The sequence below is a fragment of the Haemaphysalis longicornis genome, unplaced genomic scaffold, assembly GCF_048455015.1.
Source record: "Haemaphysalis longicornis isolate Haplotype H1 unplaced genomic scaffold, Haemaphysalis longicornis Haplotype H1 scaffold_7, whole genome shotgun sequence".
Lineage (NCBI taxonomy): Eukaryota > Metazoa > Arthropoda > Arachnida > Ixodida > Ixodidae > Haemaphysalis > Haemaphysalis longicornis.
This window is the reverse complement of record NW_027526422.1, coordinates 18,005,182-18,027,532: the sequence shown is the minus strand read 5'-3', so window position 1 is coordinate 18,027,532 and position 22,351 is coordinate 18,005,182. Positions and strand designations below refer to the sequence as shown.

The window sequence follows — 22,351 nt, the reverse complement described above, 5'->3', positions numbered from 1 at the left end:
ATTACCAAAACCCAAAAAAGGCTTAACGTCTACTAAATTCTGTTGAACACTTCACAACTATTCAGTTACATATAAAATCTCTTACGACTAGATGCGAAAACATGTATAAAATAAATGCGACACATCTGCTGCAGTGATAAAAATGTTTACAGAAAGATATTTCGGTACACAGAACACAACTAAGTAACTGTAACATAAAAAATAGCACACACATACAGTCTGACAATTCTAGATGAGCTTGGGCCCAGAAAGACGCATTTAGTTGAACAGGAACTGAACAACTGCATGTGGCTTCGTAACAACTAATTTCTCTGCTTGCTGAATACCTAACAAGGAATGTGAAAAAGTATCATGAATACATGGCCACAACCATCAGTGCCTTGTACTACAGCTCAACTCACGAAAAATTTTATTAGAAAAGAAATGCTTTACTCGAGTGCACGTCACTCAACACCCTTCTCGTTTTTATCGCAATTGAAGGAATCGAGAGTGCTATGGCTGAGACTGACCCACCCTAATAGCCAGGGCATCCACCTCGTTCTAACAGCTTTCAGTACTTCCCACTTTCTTTTTTCATTCTGCCTGATCACTTTCACAGAAACTTTTCCAAAATTCAATACAGAAATACCGCTAAACTGTATCTAAAAGAAAAAAAAAAGGCACTGCTGCCACTGAATGCTTTGGTTCAAGCGTGACGCGAGGTGAGAGCCACGCGAGTGAAGCGCAGCTCTTTGGTGTGCAGCTTGGGCGACTGCTCGTGGAATGGCAGGGAAGCGGAGATGCTCAGGCACAGGGCTGCTGCTGCTGCAGCTGGATGGCCGACACTGCCTCTTGGAGCAGCTTCACCGCCAGGTCCACGTCAGCACGTGTGGTCTTCCTCCCCGTGCTCAGTCGTAGCGTCCCACGGGCGTTGTCCTCCGTCACTCCCGAGTTCAGGAGCACTCGCGAGGGGCTGCCGAGAGAGCAAGGATGAGGGCGCACTGCCAGGTTGGCAATGTCGGTTCTTACCTGTTTCTTCAAGAGAGGAACTATAATATCTTTCAGAGCCTGAGCCCCTAGCGTCTGTTAGACCTAACGTACCATCACATTTTGTTACACCTAGTACAGCAAATTGCAATTTTTTTGGTGCTTTCTACTTTTTGTAGGTAGTATTTCTCAAGTCAGCGTGGATAGCTCGGAAGGCACAAAAACTGGACATGCAGAAATTTTTGGCAAAAAGCAACTAAAATGTTTCGAAAGAAACAAAGGTTACATCCACTGATTTTGTTATTTTTCGTTTGTTTGCTTATTTAACATTGACAAACATTGACACTTTTGCTGCCGATGTTTTAGGTTTACTTTCAACCAAACTGTTTGATTGGTGCATTACACTTGTGCTGTAGAACCCATGCATACTAGGTTGGGTACTTTGTTTTTCCTTTGGCTATTGCTTATGTAAATTCTTTCTGTTCTTGTTACGTTTTTCCCAACAATGTCTTTGCATGTTTACCACCCTTGTTAGTGCATTTCTTGGTCATGCATGTTCCAAATATTGTTGTAGGCCAGTTATTTTTTCAGATTGCTTATTTTTTTTTAAGCAGGTGCCATTCCAAACTTATGCTACTCCTTACATGTGATATTTCTCAAGCCTCTGACGGTTTGCTTCATTTTCCTTCATTTAAGCCTGAGGCAATTAGCCCTTAAATCTCCTTTGGCCCTTTTTTCTCATCCATACTTCCACTCAGTGTAGCTGTTTTCACCACGTACTATGTGCAAAAAAATGAAGTAAGAGAGCCTCGCACAAGCATTGGGAGCAACGCCACAATGTGGCAAAATACAACCTTGTTCACTTCGAAAGAAATAGCCATTGGTAACTCACTCAGCTTCATTCCAGCCACAAAAGACATTCTTTATTAAACAATAAAACACAATAAATATTGAAAACCAACCAATCTTTGCACCACAGTGATGCAATAGGGGCAGGAGTGACGTGGTTTTCAGTGAGATACTGCATCCTAGCGTCCAATGACATGATAAAATGGAACTAGAGGCCCATCTGCAACCGCAAAGTCATGTTTCTCGGCAGTGGCTTAGGTCAGCAGCTGCCAATTGCCCTGAAGATTTTGCGACGTCACAGAGATGTCGCCGGAAAGTTGCCACTGCTTCATATATTTCCCCTTTAATATCTCAGTTACTCTTGTTTGAAGTCTGTGATAAAATTGCTATCTTTTTTTATTCAGACAAAGCAGTCTCTTTATATCTCAGTTATTTTCGTTGGAAGTCTGCGGTAAAATTGTTATCATTTTTATCGAGAAAAAGTAGTCTTTTTTAAGGAACCAGGCTAGTTTTTTGTCTTCATGGCCCCTTAATATATGCCTTCTCTCTATCCACTACATTTCTTCTCGGCACACAAAGAGCATAAAATGTCCAGACCCCGGCCACCCTCTGCCACTGGTTCAGCATTAGACCTGCTGTTCTTGTGCAGAGGTGAGCTGGACAAGAACTGAGCCCACCCCAGAGGCAGACTGAGAGCACTTACGCTGCGCTGTGGTGGCAGGCAGCCCCTGTGCTGGCGAGGACGTACTTTGCCTTGGCCAAGATTTCCGGGCCTTTCATCCCGGTGAAAGAAACGCTGCAGGTGTTTGGTAGGCACAGGGCTCCCTTTCGGTGATTGAAGGACACCAGGGAACCAAACGCCTCCTACATCAACAACAAAGAGATATTTAGCAAAACACTGCTTGTTCCCGCTGAAGTTTCCATGCCTAGCTTATCGTGCAAACGAAAATAAGCTGCACTAGATGGTGTTTTTAATTAGCTGGTAAACTAACCCTGCATTTATTTTTCTTGTTGGGTTGCTATGCCAACTGCTAGGAGAACGTCAGATGAGTAACCAAACATGGTGTGCATGCAATGACCTTTTTGAAACCATGAGGAAATACACACCTTCAGCTTCTCTTCCAGATAGTCACGAGCATCTTTCATAAGTTTGTGGTACGTATCCAGACTCTTCGCAACAAGCATTGCAGCCTGAAATTCGAAGAGCAGAAGTGCCAACACTGAAACCACCAGCACCACATCGGTATCATCACGCAAAAATGGCAGACATGCAAAACTCACAGTGCCAACTCCTGCAATCATGCACGTGTTTGGTGTCCTGAGGAACAAGGCACAAGAAAAACGTGAGCCACTCGCAGAAAACAACCCTGTAGTAATAAATGCATATAATAATTTGTGACAACTTCCTGAGGCTTCTAAGAAGTATCGCATGCCATGCAAAACTTCTAGACGCTTAGAAAAGAGGGTTCTATGAGGGGTACATGAGAGTTGCATGTACCCCTCATGCATGTGTGGCATGTGTGTAAGGCATGCATGTGTGGCCATTCTCACCCTGGTCTCAGGCCACGTTCTTGCCCAGCGCCAAACAGCAATGGGTACAGTGGCTTGGACGCACGGGAGTAGAGAGCACCAGTCCTCGGTCCATAGAACTGAATGCAACAGGGGAGAAGTGAGAAATCCACCAGCATATACTAGGTGCCCAGCACAGATGCAGCAGATGCTTTCTTTAGACACTAGTGATGCAGAGGACCATCAATCACAGTGAGACTTAAGAGCAGTTTCACCGAGCTTTCATGCCCCACAAGAATTTGGGGCCACAGCTTTCTTAGCGCACCAGTTAAATCGAACAGGCAACGTCAACAACCAAATGCTTCTGGCAGCCCTTCTCCGAAATGAATGCTTCTGCCAATATTCTTTTGAAAGATGGAGCATGCTTTGCTAGTGCAAGCCTTTCCTCAATAGCGTGTCCCGGTGACTACGTTTCAAAAGGCAAATCTGCATAAAATGCAGCAATAGAACAAGGGGTTAAATGTGTTCACATGTGTTCACACTGCAAAAGGTTCTGGTTTAGGGTAGCCCAAATAGCAGAACAGCATTCCCTTCTTTTTTAACTCAGTCTTCCTTAAAGATGTCGTTGAGAAAAGAAAAGAGGAAAAGTAAAGGAAGAAGATTTGCGCCCCTTCAAAGGCTTGGTTACTCTTGCCTTAAGTGAAAACTACAATCATTTTGTTATAACCATTACTCCATTTAATGGTTCGCCGCCCTTGGTTTAAGGGAAACCGCAATTGCTTTGTTATATCCATTACTTCATTATAAAGAACAATGAACATTACAACACCACCCACCTTGTGCCCAGCAATGCTCAGGTAGTCCACCTTCAAGTCGTCCACATTCACGGGGACCTTTCCAAGCGCTTGGGCGGCATCCGTGTGGAACAGCACTTCGGGGAGCCCTACCTTCTTCCGCTGTGCATTTACACCTTCCAAGAGAGCGCCAATGGCTGCCACTGGCTGTGAAAGAGATGCACACACAGAGAGACATCAACACCCAAACCGCTTGACAAGAAGCCCAGCCAAAATGTCCCTGTGCAAAAAGAAAAAATGAAGAAAGCACACGCTATCGTGTGAGAATTGCAGGTATAGCGCAGCTGTACGCAACCTTCACGACCATCACAAAGGTTTAAGACCACGATTGAAGCCAATATGCTTCTTCTACACTGCAGCAATGACCTTTACTCCTTCATTGTTGCTATAAGTGTGAGCTTCTTCCATTTTTTTTTTTGGAAGCGATAATTATTGCTGATCACCTTGGAGGGGCGTACACTATAACGCATCTTTCTCGTTTTGAGCAAGTGTACGCCACGATTACGGCGAATGCTGGAGTCTTTCTCGTTTCGAGCAAGTGTTGCCATGATTACGGAAAATGCTGGAGTTTCTTTCTTTTTTTTTTTTTTTTTTTGGGGGGGGGGGGGGGGGGGTCACTCTTGGCAAAACTCCTTGATTGGGTATTCTTGGCTTGACAAACGTGCGCAGGGGACGCTGGGCAGTCATCGCGAGCCACACACGCATGAGCGCTTGGCATTTTCTTGGATTTGTTAAAGGAGCACTGACACGAAAATTTTATGTTACACTTTTATTGCTTTTATCGATGCTTAAATGTATGGCGAAACTGAAACAGCACTTCAAATACTTCAGCGCGCGATAGTTAATTACATTGAACGGCCTGAAAATCGTTTGTTTCAAATTCCCGCGCTTTCATCCCGAACGGCGCATATGACAGCCTCCCGGTTTGACCTCACCGCTTTGTGCGGACGTCACCGGCGCCCGCTTGAGAGGGTGTTGCGCCCGCTCGCCGCTCGTGAGGCCGCGCACGTGAAGTGACGTCACGAGTTTTTGGCGAGCGCTGTCGCGTCACTTCTTTTTCCTCTCCTGGAGTGATGTCACGCTGATGTCCATTTGCTGAGTGTCGCTCCGCGCGCTGCTCCGTCGGCGCGATAAATGCGATGCAATTGAACTATGTTCTTCGCGTCGCAGGCCGCTCATATTTCAGCCAGGGTATTCTGTTGAGTGAAGGACGCGAACTGTGCAATAATATTAACGCCGAAAATTGGTGTCAGTGCTCCTTTAACTGTCTGGCGGTCGCCGCGAGGCTTCGCTCTCGTGCACGCGCAGGGCAATTTCTTGGTATTGTTAACTGCAGACACAAAAAATTCTGATTTGCTAAGCATCTTCGCTGTTAATATACTTCAGTGCTAGACGAGACGGTTTAGTTGAGGAGTCATCTGCGAGTATTGTTTACCAGAACAGCACTGGGCTAAAGGAACATTTTAAAAGGATGTCGAAGTGAGCTGTAACATTTTGTAATCACCTCACTAGATTACATTTTATAACCATAAACCATGTTCAATGTTTTTATCAGCTGATTTATGTGCATTTTCAACGAACAAAGAAGTGTGTCCAAAAGTGCACTTCCTTGTCCTCCACCCTAACGTGCTACGATATGGCTATGATGACACATTAGCAAGATCAAAGGGTGAAATTTAGCAAATCACTACCATGTTTTGCCTGTACAACATGTGCTTGCAAAAACAAGGACTTGACAACATTGAAGGCTGCGATAGCATGCAAACATAATGGAAACTGGTGTGACGTCATTTTACTGTTAGTTACACGTGAAGGCCATAAACAATGCATTGTTTTTGCAAGCCTGCACCAATGATGTATAAGCTAAGATTATACACTTCACCTAAACAGTCAGATAATGGGTTACATGGGTTAAACTGTACAATGACGCCACGAACAAGGCTTCAAACATTTCACCTTGGTGTCCCTTTGAGAAAGGGTGTAGGCTCTAGCTATTGCAGTGTTATTAAAAGGACAAAACTGCTTTATTTATATCATTATCACTATTGTTATTATTAGCAGAGGTATGGTTAAAAGGTTACAGCCCAACATTTGGTTTCACGGTTTCCAACAATGTTTTACCGACTGGCCCAACACTTCAGTAGTGTCTCCACACATCAGGTCCCAAACTTGGTGTTAAGGTTTTGACCAACTAACACCACTATGGAAAATAACATCCAACCAGCAGCGCATAACCCATTGTGTTGGCAGGCTGCATATGCAAGAGAAAACTTTGGTGCCACCTAATGGTCACAGTAAAATCAAATAAATCACTCACATAATGCACGCTTTAAAAGTAAACTTAACGAGTCAAAACTTTTCTCTCGCCCCAAGTCTACTGAAGAAAGCACTGAAAAAGACTATACATGTGCTGCCAGCCTCCACACTTTGGGAGGGGCTCTCGAGCATTGCAGACGGTTTTCACTTTTTTCACATTCAAATAAATGGGTTGTATGCAGAGTAAAGAATAAAGGAAAGGCAAAGATAAAAATATAAACCAGAACACAGAAAATCAAAAAATATCATTTGTGAAAAGCACACAATGATGCGGTGGGGGTATATTTGGAGAGTCGCATTTCTAAACTTTGCTACTGCTGTGAAGTCGTGCGATAATTTGACTCGCATGAAAAGAAATTGCACTATTTGTGTGTTGAGATTCATATTTTCGCGTTTGCATTTCATCTGTCCATGACTGTCCAGTAATAAGCACTACTAACACCGCTTCTGCGAATATCACTATTTTAGAGTGTATTCAAATGCTTCAAGTAAATGCCTGCTTCCTCTGAATTTATTTGTGTGTCTCATGATACGACAAAGGGTAGGCTTGTCAGACAGGTCACAGCCTAAAAACTACTAAGCGAACATATACAAGCAAGGTTTTTCTAAGACTAATTCAGTGATGAGGGTTTTTCAGGTAGCTAAAAAATTCAGTAACTCATTACGCACCATCAAGTGTAACTGCAAGTAACTTTTTCAGAATAAGCAAAAATGATAGACACCTGTAGGATTCCGGTCTCATTGTTTGCCAGCATCACAGTGACGAAGCAAGTGTTTGGGCGAATGGCCAGCACGACTTCCTCAGCAGACACGGTTCCGTTGGACTTTGACACCGGGACAACTGTGAGCTCTGTACCAGGAGGTTGGCAACAGGGCGGACAAAAATTACCACTAAAAAATGGTCGCACCAACGCGTATTTTCATGGCCAAGAACAGCATATGCCTTTTTACTGACACAATTCTCACTTGCTATTACTTAAAAAAAAATTTGCCCCCTCTACCTAAGCTGCTGTAGGGAACAATTATTTTCAAGTACCAACTTTTGCACGAAATACACTTAAGACTGGCTGCCCTTTTAGATACAAACATGCTAAATAGGTACTTTCATTGCTTATTGTGAGAGTATCACATTGGAGCACTTCCTGGCTGTGCATTAAAACAGACTGGGGCTCAATTTACATGGGTGTTTTTAAAATTGTATCATGAACGCTTCCACCTTCACTGCGAGAACCAAAGAAGGATAGAGACCTCGGCTCTTGATATGACATTTAGCAAACAACAGGCGCATTGAGACTGCCTTTTATGACTGCATCCCATCCTTATCTGGTCACAGCTGCGGCAATTCAGAGATAAGCACTGGTTGGATGCACTTAGCAACTATGTGTAGCTTACATCTATGTCTGAGGGATTGACAAAAACAATTTTTTTTAATGCTGGGGCGATACCATCCACTAACCCTTCTCTGACACGTAATTAGCCTTTTCAGGTTTTTATATCAAAAAGGGGTGAAGTTATGTTCTAAACCTGGACTAAATCCATAGCCACCGTGCCAATGCAAAAACCAGCCACGAAAAAGCATCATCCTTACCTATTAACTCATCCGCACTTAGATCTTGCAAGGTTAACAGGATTGACGTGTGCTCAATGTTGGTTGTGATGACATGTGGAACGTTGTACTTTGAGAGGGAACCAAATGCATTCTTTGTTTTTTTGAAGTGGCGTACAAGAGAATGGATGATCATGTTGTTGCTCTGAAAACAAACAAATTTACTCTTCATATGTTACTCAAAATACACCAGCAGAGTCAAATTTTGTGTTAGGTGCATCAAATCAGCATAGAAGGGTATATTAATTTATATTCTAAGGAACCAAAGTACCACATGTGGGTGGTTTCTGCAGTTTGCTTTCAAAACTGGTGATTGGTGTGGCCTATGACCTTTTGCCTACCAGCATAATAGCCCGATCACCAAGAGCCACAGCAGAGGGTACAGATACAGCGGTAAGCTTTCGTTACCGGAGTTTGTATGCGGCAAGAATTATCAATCAGCTAAAGAAAATGACATTTACTGTTAATGTCATTTGGTACGTATGACCATGCGCATCCACACATTGAGAGAAAATGTTATCTTATAATGATATTTGTGACAAATGGTGACCAGTTGCTGACGATAAACAAAACTGCAAACGAAGCTAGCACACAAGCTAATACGAAGCTAGTTTCTAACACAAGTTAGAAACTAAAAAGAAAGAAATACCTCTGTTCCGCCTGATGTGAAGACAATTTCTGAAAGTGTTCAGAATTTTTAATTAACCACCAGTTCATAGAGTTCAAAGCTGGCAAATATCACATAAATTTGCGCCGACATACCAGGTGCTGAAGCTCCTATCATGTTTGCAACTGACGTGCGGGCTTCATCGATAATCTTGCGAGCCTCGCGTCCTGGAAGAGCAAAAATGTGCACTTGTATGTACGACACGTCTTCAATACTTTGAAGATGGCGCGCAATTAACAGACTGCAGCTCTACCTCCTTCGTGGTTACTTGTTGGGTTTCCCCAAGCTACTCGCAGGGCGTAAATAATCGATTCCTGCACTTGGTCGTCTGCTGGTGCCGTCGCGTTGTAATCGAGGTAAACACTGCAAGAAAAGCGATGGATTGTATACGAGTAACCACGAAAAGACCAAGCAACGTGACCTTTTCGATTCCTCAACTACAAAATTTCGTCTAAAAATGATAAAAAATGATCAAGGCACGAAATTTGAACGGAATTTTACAGTTTAGGTTCCCGACGCAATATTCGCAATCACACCGCTACAATAGAGAAATAAATATATATTTTTTCTCTATGCCGCTACGAAGAGTAGGACGTCTACATTACCACCGGTGCCCATTTCCAGGTTCCATGGTACAGCCGCGATATCGTCAGCACTTGTGGGTAGGACCGTGTAGAGCGGTGTCGATCGCACGAGTGTTGTGCTTGAGGAACAGCTCTTGAGTGGTACTCCTCGTGTATCTCGCACGCAGCGGTACCCCTTGAAGCTCCGTTGGTTGTGTGACGCCGCGCGGTCCTATCGTTAGGTCGTTAGCTCTTGTTGCGCCAGTAACGTTGATTGTAGCGAACACGCGATTGGCCAGGCGCACTCGGCGCTGCGCGCGTCACGTGTCGTGATCGCACGCTTGCGAACATATGCTCCCGAAGTGTCTCATGTTACATAAGCCGGCGCCCTACAAATGTTCCGAGGGTTCCGAGTGCGTTGTCGCTGCGAACGTTTCTAGATCTAGTAACGTTGGTATCTGCTGCGCCCGCTATAACATATTTCACTTTTCCGCGCGGCTTTGCTTTTACTTGCGGACACTCTACTTGCGGCAGCCGGCCGGCTCCGTTCCGCCGAATGTCGCCACATGTCGCAGTTATTTTCACGGGCAGACGGATCCAAAACAATAGCCGCTCATTAGCCAACCAGCCAACTCCGGCCGAGCCGTTCATTCAGAAGTTTGTTTCACACACAAAACAGGGAGGGTTTAAGTTTGTTTGGGGTCGTGCCATCGTCCTTTCGTTGGGGACAAAATGATCTTCGCTTGTCAGAAAGATAGCTACCTCAAAAGTCTTCAAACAGCAGTAGTCGCTTGTGATCCGATCGCTGACGGATCTGCGCAAGATAAAGAATTTGAAGCTGTCTTTGAGGACACGGTGCTCTTTCCCGAGGGAGGCGGTCAGCCCGATGACCGTGGACTGGTCGGCGATGTGCCTGTGCTACGAGTGTTTCGCAAAGAAGGCAAAGCTGTGCATATTGTCAAATCCCCCCTTCAAATCGGCGCTAGCGTGGAGATGAAGGTTGACTGGAACCGTCGTTACGACCACATGCAGCAGCACTCCGGTCAACACCTGATTACTGCGGTAGCGGAGCAAGAACTCGGCTTTCCGACGACCTCGTGGAACTTGGGCGAGGAAGTCAGCTTCATTGAGCTCGACGCACCAAAGGGAGTTAAAGCGGACGATCTACAGAAGTTGGAATCGCTTGTCAACGAAAAGATAATGCAATGCCTCCCGGTCACCGTTAGACTTTACGAGCCCGGGTCAGAGGATTTGAAGGCAGTGCGATCAAGACTGAAGCTTCCTGACGGTGAAAACGGCCTTATTCGTGTGGTGACGATTCAAGGCGTAGACGCGAACACGTGTTGTGGCACCCATGTTTCTAACTTGAGCCATCTCCAAGTGATTAAGTTGCTTTATACCGAAAAGGGAAAGCAGGGAAAAACAAACCTTTACTTTCTTGTCGGAAACCGGGTGCTAAAATACCTGGACAAAGCCGTGCGGCGTGAGAAAGCGCTCACTTCCATACTGAAATGTGGCCCAGATGAGCATGCGTCCATGACTGAAAAGCTTAACAAGTCCCTGAAATTGGCCAACAAGAATTCACTCACTGTCTTGAGAGACTTGGCGGTTGCTGAAGCAAAGCTGCTGAAGCAGCAGGAGCCAATGCCAGCATTCCACACGTTTCACAGGCGGGAGGCGGACGCCGAGTTTATGGCAATATTTGCCAACGAAGTTGCCAGCAAGGATGTCTTGCTCTTTCTGACCAGCGGTGACGAGAGGGGTGCCGGCCAGTTCTTGCTGTCTGGACCGGAAGACGTGATCGCTGCCTGTGGACCGAAAGTTTGCGAGCTGTTGGATGGCAAAGGCTTTTTGAAACACGGAAAATTTCAAGGAAAAGCAAGTGCCCTTGCTGGAAGGAGCAAGGTTGAGGAACTGCTGAAGGAGGCGCTCAGGAGCAAGGGCAAATCAAGTGCTTGATCCTTTTTCGGAGTAAAAAGGGGAATGCAAATGCTTCGGAAGTCTTGTGTTGTTGATCTGGCTGGTCATTTTGGCCATTTTTCAAAGGTGCCCAGTGCTATGAATGGACAAGAAAGGGGAAGTGCCATGTATCGCCTCGTCCTTTCCTCCAATTTGCTTGTGCATTTTTGTTGCCCGTTTTTTTCTTCCCCCAGTACATGTCTCTGGCGAAAGTAGCAGAACCCTTTGAACCACAGCAGTTGCACATGCTCCTCTAGCCACCTCCCAGCATGGCCAACAAGACTTGAATATGAATGCATATTTTTGCGCAGCTTTACCAGCAAAAGGGGTCCACGCTGAAGGTGTTGCGCTGCATGTTGAATTGGTCCGTGTATGCATTTGAAAACTGCATCATTTAGACGTTTCCTCACGTCCATTTTTTCTCATTCCCTTCACTTCGTTGGGTCTATGTATTCTTTCTCATTTTTCATTTTCCAGACTTGGAGCAGAGCAGTACTTACGCGCAAGATTGGATCCATGCTTTGATTTTTTAAAAAGCCTGTCTCTTGCAACCTACAGCATGTTTGGTTGCTTGAAGTTTCCCTGGAAAGTGCCCCAATTTTTTCGATAGCTGGAACAAAACATGCTAACAGTAACTTCGCACTTGGATGAAAGGAATACACGACAGGTAATTTCAAACTCTTGCGTGCTGTGGAGACTGCAGGCATTTAGACAAAAGATTCCGAGGTCTTGCGCTGGCACACTGCCTTTTGGGGCATGAAAAGTGATGACTTGAAGCATTTTAGGACAGGCTATTTCGCCGTTTCTAATCTAAAACCCAGCATTAAGAAAGAATTCGGGCAGCCACATGACTTGGGCATTCAGGAAGGCCTAGTTGACAATTTTTGCTGTGCACATTGCCGGCTGAATACACAATGAGTCAGCCTTTTTGCTTCATGAAGACGATCGTGTAAAATCTGAGCATGAAATATTTCAAATCATGAAATCCCTGGCATCGTATGCTCAGCCCTTGTTCACTTTTGGCCAGTCCCACATGTCCAATCTATGCAGCACATTTTCTATTCTGTTTCTTTGTTTACAACCTTCAGTCAACTCTTTTCATTGCCGACAACGCTAGTGGTTGGAAACGTGCCAAGAGACATTTCTCCAAGCTGGAACCACGTGCAAGATTTTCCCTGCAGGCGTTGAGGTTAGTCTCCCCTGTTCATCTGGCAGGTGGTTGCACATGCATAATGCCAGCTGCTGGAGCAGGTTGGCAACATTAGTACCTTAACTGGAGTTGCCTTCGACATTCGCTACAAGGTGCAGCTTGCAAAATGCTGCATTTTATAATTGTACTAACCAGTTTTGTTGACCGAATACCACGGCAGGGAAACCAGCCCATCTGCTAACTGCAAGTCTATGGAGCAAAGAAATGTTATGCCCTTAGGGAAAATTCAGAGCAGTTTTAATTAAGGCATGTCCTGACAAGGGGAGTAACAAATCCCGCAAGTTTTAATTCAAGGTTGTACAATTACAACCTCCGATGTCTTTTCCTTTGGTGTTAATTTTTGCGCAGAGTCCTTGTAGTCTGCCCTCTTCGGCATTTCTAAAGCATGGGCAGTGGGCACAAGGATTCAACTTGGGGCTAGTGTTTTGCAACCTGTTTTAGGGTGTGGACGAGTCCTCCCATTCCAACCTCGTTTTCTAGGCAATCCCCTGCTTTCCTCAGGAATGTATGGTATACCGTGGCTTTATTACCATGGGCACACAAAATTCAGACGCTTGTGTGAAGGCACTTGAAAGGAGCAGCCTCGCACCACATTGCTTGATCCACCTTGTAGGCCCCAGCACAATGCACTGCTGGTGGCTTGGTCATCAGTGCACCCTAGTCCAGCAGGCAGTTCTTTCGGAATATTCTCCTCTTCTACATCTACACTCAGCTTTTGTGCTGCAGCCACGGCCAGGAGCATTTTGTTTGTTTGCATGGTGCACTCAAACCCACCTACATTTGGTTTACGGGAAACCAAATCGCCTAAATTATCTTGCTGCACAAACAGCCTTATGGCAAGGGTTGGATGTGCACATGCGTACAGCAGCATCTGCCACTGGCGGTGTTTAGCTTAGAAGGGAGAGACTTTCAACCGTGCACATTTGAGATGAACCAATGTTGGTGCCAGAGGTTCATCATCATCATTGCCAGCCCACTGCAGGGCAAAGGCCTCTCCCATTAATCTCCAATTATCCCCTTCTTATGCTAACTGCGACCAATTTATCCCCACAAACTTCTTGATCTCATCTGCCCATCTAAGAGGATCATCACTTTGTCTCAACTGCTCATTACCACTTATCAAAAGGGTCACTACCGTGAACACACATTTTCCCCCCCTGTTTTCTAAATGGGTGTGGTGTGCTTCACGCACACTAGCCAGTGATGCATCGTAGCGCGACGCACCCAAAAGTGACAGCACGCACCAACTCGCACAAACATTAACAAACGTCAGCTTTATTGCAATTTTGAGAGGCTGTAGCAGCAGTAAAACCAGGAGCAACTAAGTAAGTGCGGCTGCTGTTAGCGTTTAGCAGTAACCAGCACGGCACAAAGAAATAAAAAAAGGGGTGTGAACATTGTAAATGGCAGTGGCACCACCATGGCTGCAGTCAACACTCTGAATATGTACACACTTATGAGAGGATTCTACCTGAATCGTGTCTTCTCAAAATACTTGGTATTCCACATTCAACAAAAAACCATTGGGACCATTCCAAGACTGGCCTCCTTCGAGGCAACCAAAAAACCTTGACTGCAGCTGAACGAAATTTCGTGGTGAACCTAGATAAGAAACACAAACAAATCTCGAAAAAACAATTGCTGCCTTTGTCCGATTGCTTTCTAGCTGCCTGCACTACACATCGCAGATTTGCATAAAAAAAGTAGAAAAGTTTGCTGTCATAAATAAGCAGTTTTATACACTCTCTCTCTCTCTCTTTCTCCTCGCCCAAGTGCGCACACAGTCTTGGCACCCGTCCTGAGGTGGGACAAACGTGCATTCACACGGCGTCCTCCAGGGATCAAAGGTAAGTCACACAGACCAGTGTCTTTCGTAAGCACGGAAATCAGGAGGAATGGGAGGGAAGAGAAATCGACGATGGAGCAGCAACGAGTGTTCACCGGTTCGAAGATCAACATACTCGCACAAACAAAAATTTGGCACAACAGCTATGCACAGAAGCGAATTGTGGTCATACCATGTCATTCTGAAACGGTTCGAAAATGCGGCCCGTAAATGCCCTTGTGCATGTGTCGCCCCACTTTACGTGAAATCGACGAGTGCCAAACGAGGTGTGCTCATCCTGCGGTTAATTGGGAAAAGGACAACAACAAGAAATACAGAATGAAAGGGATTTCTGACAAACAAATGAAGGTGCAGTGAATCTGTGATGAGTGAACTAAATGCACTCCATGTGTGTGTGAAACAGCACTCGCATGCATAGATGAAGCACAAATTCCAAAGGCATCTCTTAGAGTGGAAGAAACAGCGGCGACCTTCTCTCGAGGCGGGATCTCGGCCTCTCAAACACAATACATTCAGAACGCACGAATCAAGCTTGTCGCTGCGTGCTCTGTCTTCAAATAAAGTGGGCACAACAAAAAAACATGGGAGACTAGAGTGAACGACATCATGCTAAGAAAATAGACTGCCTTCACATACCACGGGCTCTCTTTTGCAGGCAGAAAACACATGTGCAACTATTAGACAAAGCGAGTGGACAAAACGTTGTGGCACGCGGCACCTATTTTTCCCGCGACGGGTAGAAGAGGAGTCTTTCCTCCTGGCTGATTGAAGCAGTCTTGCTCAAGCGTTGCGATCATGAAGAAAAAAAAATACGGCTAATGGAAAGCGTGGGAAAATAGCTGCTCTGCAGAAGGTCACTTGATGCTTGCTTCGAAGTGTGCGAAGTAGTCTCCGCTTCCAACGTGCCTGAAACAAACAGGCACCGTGTTAGCATACAATGGTGCACAGTTGGCTCAGTTCGTGATAAGTGCTGTTGCACGATTGTTCAATTAATTTGATTAGAGGTGTGCATTGCAAGTATTTGAACACTTCACAAATTTTGTTTGCAATTTGTTTTGCAGTGCAGTTGTACCATTCGAGGCATTTGAGCTTCTTAAACTAGACATTTGATATTCCCGAATAAAGCAATAAAAGTTGGCTTTGCCCCATGGTGTGCAAAATTTCGAGCTTTCCTGCACAGCATGCGCCCTTGGGGTTGGCTTTTTTTGCACAATACCAAGGCTGTGCAAAAGAAAAAAAAAAGGGGGGGGGGGACATACAAAACATTGTAATAAACACGAGGACTAAGAGTGAAGGAGCTTGTTTGTGCAGCGCTTGTTTATGCTTTTTCACTCTTTGTCCTCATGTTTTTTGCACTGTTTTGTTCAGAATGAACCAACTGGCCCCACTCCAGATGCTAAAAAAAAAATGTTTAACATGATGTGGAAGCCTTATGCAAGACAAGTGTATGCTAGCTTTGATGCATGTTATTTCAAGTGGAACGCTACGTGTGTAGAATTATAAGCCGAAAAGAATAGTAATTATTATAGTCAGTGTAATGGCATGAGTAAGAAATCAAGAGTTATTACTAAGGGTGTGCGAATATCAATTCTTTAATTTCGAATCGAATTCGAATAATAAAAACAAAGTTCGAATCGAATATTTTTCGAATATTTTTCGAATACGAATACTTATTTTTTTTGTAAAATTAAAGTTTTCACCATCTAGAAACACAAAAACTGCTCTTTATTGCACAACAAATCACACAAAGTAAAATTAGGAATTACACAATACCATTGCACTCAACAGGTTAAGGTCTGCACTCACTTAAATGTTAATATGGAGAAAGGTTAACTGCTCGACATGTTCGGGGAGCAGTGACAACCTCCTGCTCGTCACGACTCCACCAGATACCGAAAACAGCCGCTCACTTGAGACACTAGTGGCTGGCACGCCCGAGCCCGTGCACATTGCCGCGCGCTGATACAGTAAAACCTCGATGATGCTAATCTCGCAAGACCGCGAAAAATATTCGTATCATCCGAAATTCGTATTAACCAACACACCAAAAAATTGGGCGCTGGAAAAAGTTTTCGTTTATTTCTTTTCTTACTTTCGCGTGAAGAAATTCGTGATTTTTTCTGCTTTTTTTTAACCCCCATGTCGCGAAGCAGTCCTTTCTGGAGCACGTAAAGCTTCGTGCTCGTCTCCTCACTCGCTGTGCCCAAGCTCGCTACACGCCGCAACAGTCAAGCGTGAACCGCATGGTGCGTTTTTGCACGGGATTCGCTCGCCTCGGCTCTGCGAGCGCTGTATTTTCACGCCCGCATCGACGATTTCGCGCCCGCGGTAGCACCTACCTCGGTCAGAAAATGACGCACGACGCGCGCGGCAGAATTGAGGAGCCTGACTACTTGCGATGAGATCAAGACAGCCGGCTGGGCTCCACCGGAGGTGGTTAGGATTAGTACCCCGACAAATATTTTATGGGCGGTTTCACTAGCGGCGCGGATGATGTTTTATAGTATCGTTTTCGCATGCATTATCAGCTCCTTTACCGCACAATCAACTTCGTGTCTCCCTTGAGCGGCATTTTAAAGAGCGGTTAGAAGCGGTCGCTTGAGCGCCCGCGCCACTTCGCGGCTGGAGCAGACGCCATGTTGACGCCGCCGGCCGCGCCGCGCGCAGCGTGGGGGTGGTTTCGCGGCGGTGTCAGCGCGCGTTGGGCGTGCGCAGAGCGTTTTCGCGAGCAGAAAACAACAGCCCGGCCGTTTCGGGAGAAAGAGTGACAAACAGGGGAGCGAGAGCCGTCACTTGCTCGTTCGCGGCAGTCGGGTGCGGTCGGGTGCCTCGCCGGCTCGCTCGTATCTGCCGCCGGGCCGCGCAGGTCCGTTCCTAACAGCCGAAATTTTTCCCATTGCAAACAATGCAATTTCGCCGGGACTTTTCGGAAATTCGTATCATCCCGAAATTCGCACCCCCAGAATCCTATCATCGAGAGTCCAGTGTAACTACGAATAAACACCGATACAGTCTGCGAAAGCACGTACCTTTCGCCGTGTATATGCTTCGCGACTTTGCTGCTAATACCCCTGCTACACTGGGGTCTAAATGTCATTTGAACCAAATGTCATTTGACTCAAATGGGTTGCTTCAAATGCCATTCAGAATCCGCCGTGCTACACTACAATTTCGATGGCATTTGAAAGCTTTCACAACTGTTTGCTGTGCTGTAGTGGCGCTGTTGTTGCCCCGTTCCGTTTTCGTACACTAATACAACAATCAAACTTAGGAGCAGTCCGAGGCAGTAAAATGATATCAAATTAGAAGAGACACCAGTTTTGACTCTAAATATGGCTGTCTTGCGTTGTTTTTGTTTGTGTTTTTTGAAACTGACCCACTGGTTTTGAGAGTATGAAAATTAAATAGGTTGATTTCATATTTTAAGTAAATAAACAGTGAACAAAGTTTCACAAACAACAATATTTTGTTTGTTTTACGTACGGAAGTATTATATTTATTATGGCCGATCGAAGACGCTGCGTCCGAGAGTGCTGGAAATGGCATTTGAAATCTTAAATGTCTTTCTCGGTGCTCATTTGGCTCAAATGTCATTTGAGCCAAATGGCATTTAAAAACCTAGTGTAGCAGCACAACTTGGCATTTGAGCCAAATGACATTTGGTTCAAATGACATTTCGAACAATAAATATTTCGAACAATAAAAGTGTCATTCGAATCGAATCGAATACCAAAAAATTCGAATCGAATATTCGAAGTTTCGAATATTCGCACACCCCTAGTTATTACTTGAAGGTAGTGCTTGCTGGCTATGCCACCTTGAATACAATACTACTAGGCAGTGCTTGTTGGCAATACTAATACCCATACCCGTGTCACCCGGGCATTTTCAATCACTAGTGAGTCAATCCGGATAGGGCGCAGAGAGGGCCAGTTTCGATCCCAATAGAGCCCGATCCCGCTTGAACTCAGTTCCCCAAGCGCAATCGGAAGAAAGTGGCGATGCTCTCATCCCTGCTGAGAAATGCCTCTGAAGGTGACAACTGCAAATAACACCACAAATTGTATCAAATAACTTGACTCAAATAAGCATGAGACAATATTTATATAGTTACGTACACACATTTTTAGAAAATTGCATTTGTGCACTCGCAACACCACGGGTCAATCCAACATTAAAACAAAAATGCTGTCGTCACGGCTGCTGGCGACTGTATCGAGTACAGCAGTTTTTGTCAGACCATTTTGCAGTGTTGTCGCTATTGGTACGAATATGAAGAAACACACGATGTAAGCCAGCTGTCGTCGCAAAAGAATAGCTCACAGACCACAACTCAAAGCACTGCACCTGTTGCTACAAACAACCGCGCTACGACACATGGCTTTGGAAAGGCTGCGAATTCGGCTGATACCGGCTATAACTGTGCAAGTTAAGAGACGCCGGCCGCAAAATACCATATTTACTAGTGTAATGAACCCAACTGTTTTTCAGAAAATTTGGCATAAATTTGGGGGAAAGGTTCATTATGTAGGAAAAAGTGCAACAGCGTTTCTGCCCGTACTGTGGCATGACATCTAGTTACTGTGATCGTCAACGGCATCAGCAACCATGCCAGGATAAAAACATATTGAACAGTACCTTTTCTATTTCCGCGGCTATTTTTATGCAAGGTAACAAAAAGTAAATTCTCAAGAAAAAAAAGTGTGTGTGGGGGGGATGGGGGGTTATTATGCAAATGGATTCATTACGAGAGTAAATATGGTACATTTTTTTTGGCGCCATCTGCCATCAAAAGCAGTGCAACTTCCCTATCGGGAAACATGCCGTGCAGCGATACGTTGAGTGCGCTCAAAAAAACAATTGCACTTGACTTCAATCCGGATTAAAAGTGCCGTGTGACAGGGGCATTACTCAATCAACTAAAACTGTTGATTGAAAATTTTTTGGTTTTACATCCAAACCTACAACTGCAGTATGAGGTGCACTGTAGTGAGGGGTGGTGGGTTAATTTAGGCCACCTGGGGATTTTAACACACTCTAATTGCATACTGATTGATTGTAATTGGTAGATAGCACTCATTTCATTTAGCCATTTTATCAAGCTCTAATTGTCTAAGTTCCTTGTGGGCATACACTACTCTATGCATGCATACTCGGATGCATCCTGACACATCCTGACGCATTCTGACGCATCCAACATTACAGAAGCTGCCATCCCAGTAACGAGGTTAGCCAACACTGTGCCACAGGAGAGGCGGTACTCACTCTTCACACTGGTTTGCGTTGGCTGTGCTGATTGAATCGTTGTATAAGTTAAGGACGCCGGAGTCTTGTATCTGCACGTTGAGGATAGAGCCCGTGAATCCCTTGTGGTACCTGCCGGCAGTCATTTCCCTCGGTTCAGGGGCACCGCCTGCAGGAGCACAGCTTGTTTAGTGCTCGTCTCGGTTCCAACCAGCCACAGTAAACGGAAGCGAATAATGCTGCTGGTAGCTCACCAATAAAGATGTCACTTTTGGTGTTGAGCATCACGAGGAGACCCGAGGATTCACCATGCACTTCTTTGTTGTCAACCTTCAGGGTACCCCACTTCCCATTCCTGCAACGACACAATTGTGGAAACGTGCACTACTTAATTAAACGACGCTAGACGGCAGTGTGTGCAAAGTGATCTTTCAGTGAACAGGGCTCAATGCCTGGTTCAGCATTGCAAAGAAAAAGAAAGAAAACCCACAAAAATGACAGACTTTGCACACAGCAACTTTTTTGCCTGTGTGATACAATGCCAGAATGAAGAAAGTGAAGTTACCCTAAGGAACATCTGCATTTAAATTTAGAGTGTGCTGCATATTTAGACGCGGAACAGGGACGGGTGAAGAAACAGGCAATAAACTGGCCCGTAACTTGCCCCAGTCACAAGTCTAAATATGCAGTACATACTTAACTGTGCCAACTAGCTCCTACATAAGCCTTTGCCAACATTTCAAGCCTACCTTTGACAATACAGCTACAAGCAAAGCAAAAGTACAAGACTTTTTTATAAGTTTAGTCTGTAGCCACACTGCAAATAGGCTAAACTCTTTGGCACATCAACATCTTAATACATACACGAAACAGCTACAGCATGTAGCCGTGTAAGCTGTTTCGACAACTTCACTGAAGCCTAGGCAGCACAAAAATCGTTCATTCTTACTACCAACCACTGAAAAATATGTGGATGTGCTTTTGGAATGCTTATTATAAAACAATGGTAGAAACAACACTAAAACTGTACATGCTAGCACAACACACCAGTGTAGCAAAGGTGTTTGTTTTAATGCAACTACTGCAGGCTGCGAAGCAGTAAGAGCCTCCTTTTCCGACAGTTGAAGACCAAGCTAAATAAAAATCACATGTAGGAAGGAGCGAATCAGCAGTGTTAATTAAGCATGCTGAACCCATTTGAAAAATGGTCACCGAGCAGGTATGGTACTAATATGGAGAGAGGAAAGCGGTACAACACTTTGCTTCTGAGATATGTAAGCATTAGGGATCCAAGGACAGCAGCATGGGATGCACAGCGTTGCTGTGTTTGTACATGCTGGCTCTGTTAAAGTGCGACCCCATGCTTAGCTTGAAGGCTGATGAGATCAAGCCAAAGAAAAAAAATTACAGTTTTGCACTGAAAACCGTCCGACTTCTCTTTGCCCATGCTAGTTCTTGATGTAGCGAGCCCAGTTTTAATGCAGCTCACCTTCTGAGCTCCACTGTATGCAACTGTCCGTCATCGACTCTCTCCTCTGACAGAATCTGGGCAGGGCCGCTTCCCATTTCGTAGCTGGAAAGAAGGACGCATGAAAAGATGTCACCCACGATGCACTTCACAGTTCCTTCCAACCTTCTACAGTACCATGTGGTCACAAACTTTGGGTACCTGGACCCAATATTATTAACCCTGTGTAAATTAAAGTAAAGCTGCATGCAAAAACTGCTGTGATCCTTGTTGGGGAAATGGTCTATGACTGATAACAATGAACTGACATGAAGTTGATAATTATACTAGTGAACAGGTACTACTAATGAATTGTCTGAAATAAAATAATTTATCTACAAGCTAAATCAGCGAGGCTTCATAAGTTAGCACTGCCGTTGTAGCAACTACAGATGTTAGCCATTACATCTCAATTATCGGGATACTGCTTCTCACTTCTGGGTCTAAAAAGGATATTTCAGGTGTAAGAAAAATTTCACACTTAAAATTCATTGATGTGTTGCACGAAACAAAAGCTCGAACCAGCGATCCCGTGCGCTGATGAGGTACGCAGCAAGTACGCATGAGTTGCGTCATTTGAACAGGCACCTGAACTCGAGGTGGCCGTTGACCATGGCCAGGGCCAGGTAGTCCTGTCCCCGGGCGTCCGTGCCCTGAGGCTGCCCCTGGAAGAACAGCAGCCCCTCGCGGTCCTTGGCCAGGAAGGTCAGTCGAATCACCTCGGACACGTTGCTTGCAGCGTGTGACAGCCGCTCGCGGCTCAGGGTCACCCAGCCGTCTCCGTGGAAGGTCGCACACTCGTCAAAGGTGGTGTCTGCGCACATCCGGGACCACAGTGTCAATGTCAGTGCACCATTCCGGAATTTCCCCTAGCCCCCAGGTTTTGTGAAGTCTGCCTTCGCTCAAAACATCCACCTCACCGATTCATTTCTATGCCTGTTCCCTAGTGGTCCTCCTCTTTCAAGGGTCATTTTCACTTTCTACGTACAAAAGCTGTAAAAAACAGTCTGCTCACCTGATTCACAGTTGGGCCCAGTGAAGCCCTTTGGGCAATTGCACCGGTAAGAATTGGCCAAGCCAACGCACTCTGCACCATTCTGGCATGGGTTGATCTTCGAACAGAAGTCGTCCACGGTCTCGCACGTTCTACCTGTGAGGCGATGCATTAAAAAAAAAAAAAAAAAAAAAATTCAACCACCGGAGGGCTTAATACAAAATGACCACAATATATCCCAGCTTTTTTTTTCTTAGTTGT

At 45.1% G+C, this 22,351-nt stretch overlaps 3 protein-coding genes across 3 annotated transcripts in view; 1 reads left to right on the top strand and 2 right to left on the bottom strand.

Annotated features, from left to right (window-relative positions):
• Positions 1–783: 783 nt before the first annotated feature.
• Positions 784–8,884, bottom strand: LOC144145128 (selenocysteine lyase-like). Its single transcript, XM_077676636.1, has 8 exons — positions 8,863–8,884; positions 7,217–7,344; positions 4,161–4,325; positions 3,367–3,464; positions 3,097–3,133; positions 2,923–3,006; positions 2,519–2,679; positions 784–952 (listed from the first exon to the last, which is right to left on the bottom strand). The coding sequence occupies exons 1-8, from the start codon at positions 8,882–8,884 to the stop codon at positions 784–786; spliced, it is 864 nt and encodes a 287-aa protein (XP_077532762.1).
• A 1,052-nt stretch (positions 8,885–9,936) lies between these two features.
• Positions 9,937–11,330, top strand: LOC144144630 (alanyl-tRNA editing protein Aarsd1-B). The gene has a single exon (XM_077676150.1). It carries the CDS (start codon positions 10,063–10,065, stop codon positions 11,287–11,289), a length of 1,227 nt encoding a protein of 408 aa, XP_077532276.1. The 5' UTR covers positions 9,937–10,062; the 3' UTR covers positions 11,290–11,330.
• Positions 11,331–13,754: 2,424 nt separating this feature from the next.
• LOC144144629 (basement membrane-specific heparan sulfate proteoglycan core protein-like) overlaps positions 13,755–22,351 on the bottom strand; it is a gene marked incomplete in the record, with an annotated part of 339,390 nt that continues 330,793 nt past the window's right edge. Inside the window, 6 exon segments of the mRNA XM_077676148.1 lie at positions 13,755–15,251; positions 19,611–19,758; positions 19,844–19,944; positions 21,079–21,162; positions 21,685–21,910; positions 22,112–22,246. Coding sequence (XP_077532274.1) covers positions 15,200–15,251; positions 19,611–19,758; positions 19,844–19,944; positions 21,079–21,162; positions 21,685–21,910; positions 22,112–22,246 — 746 coding nt within the window.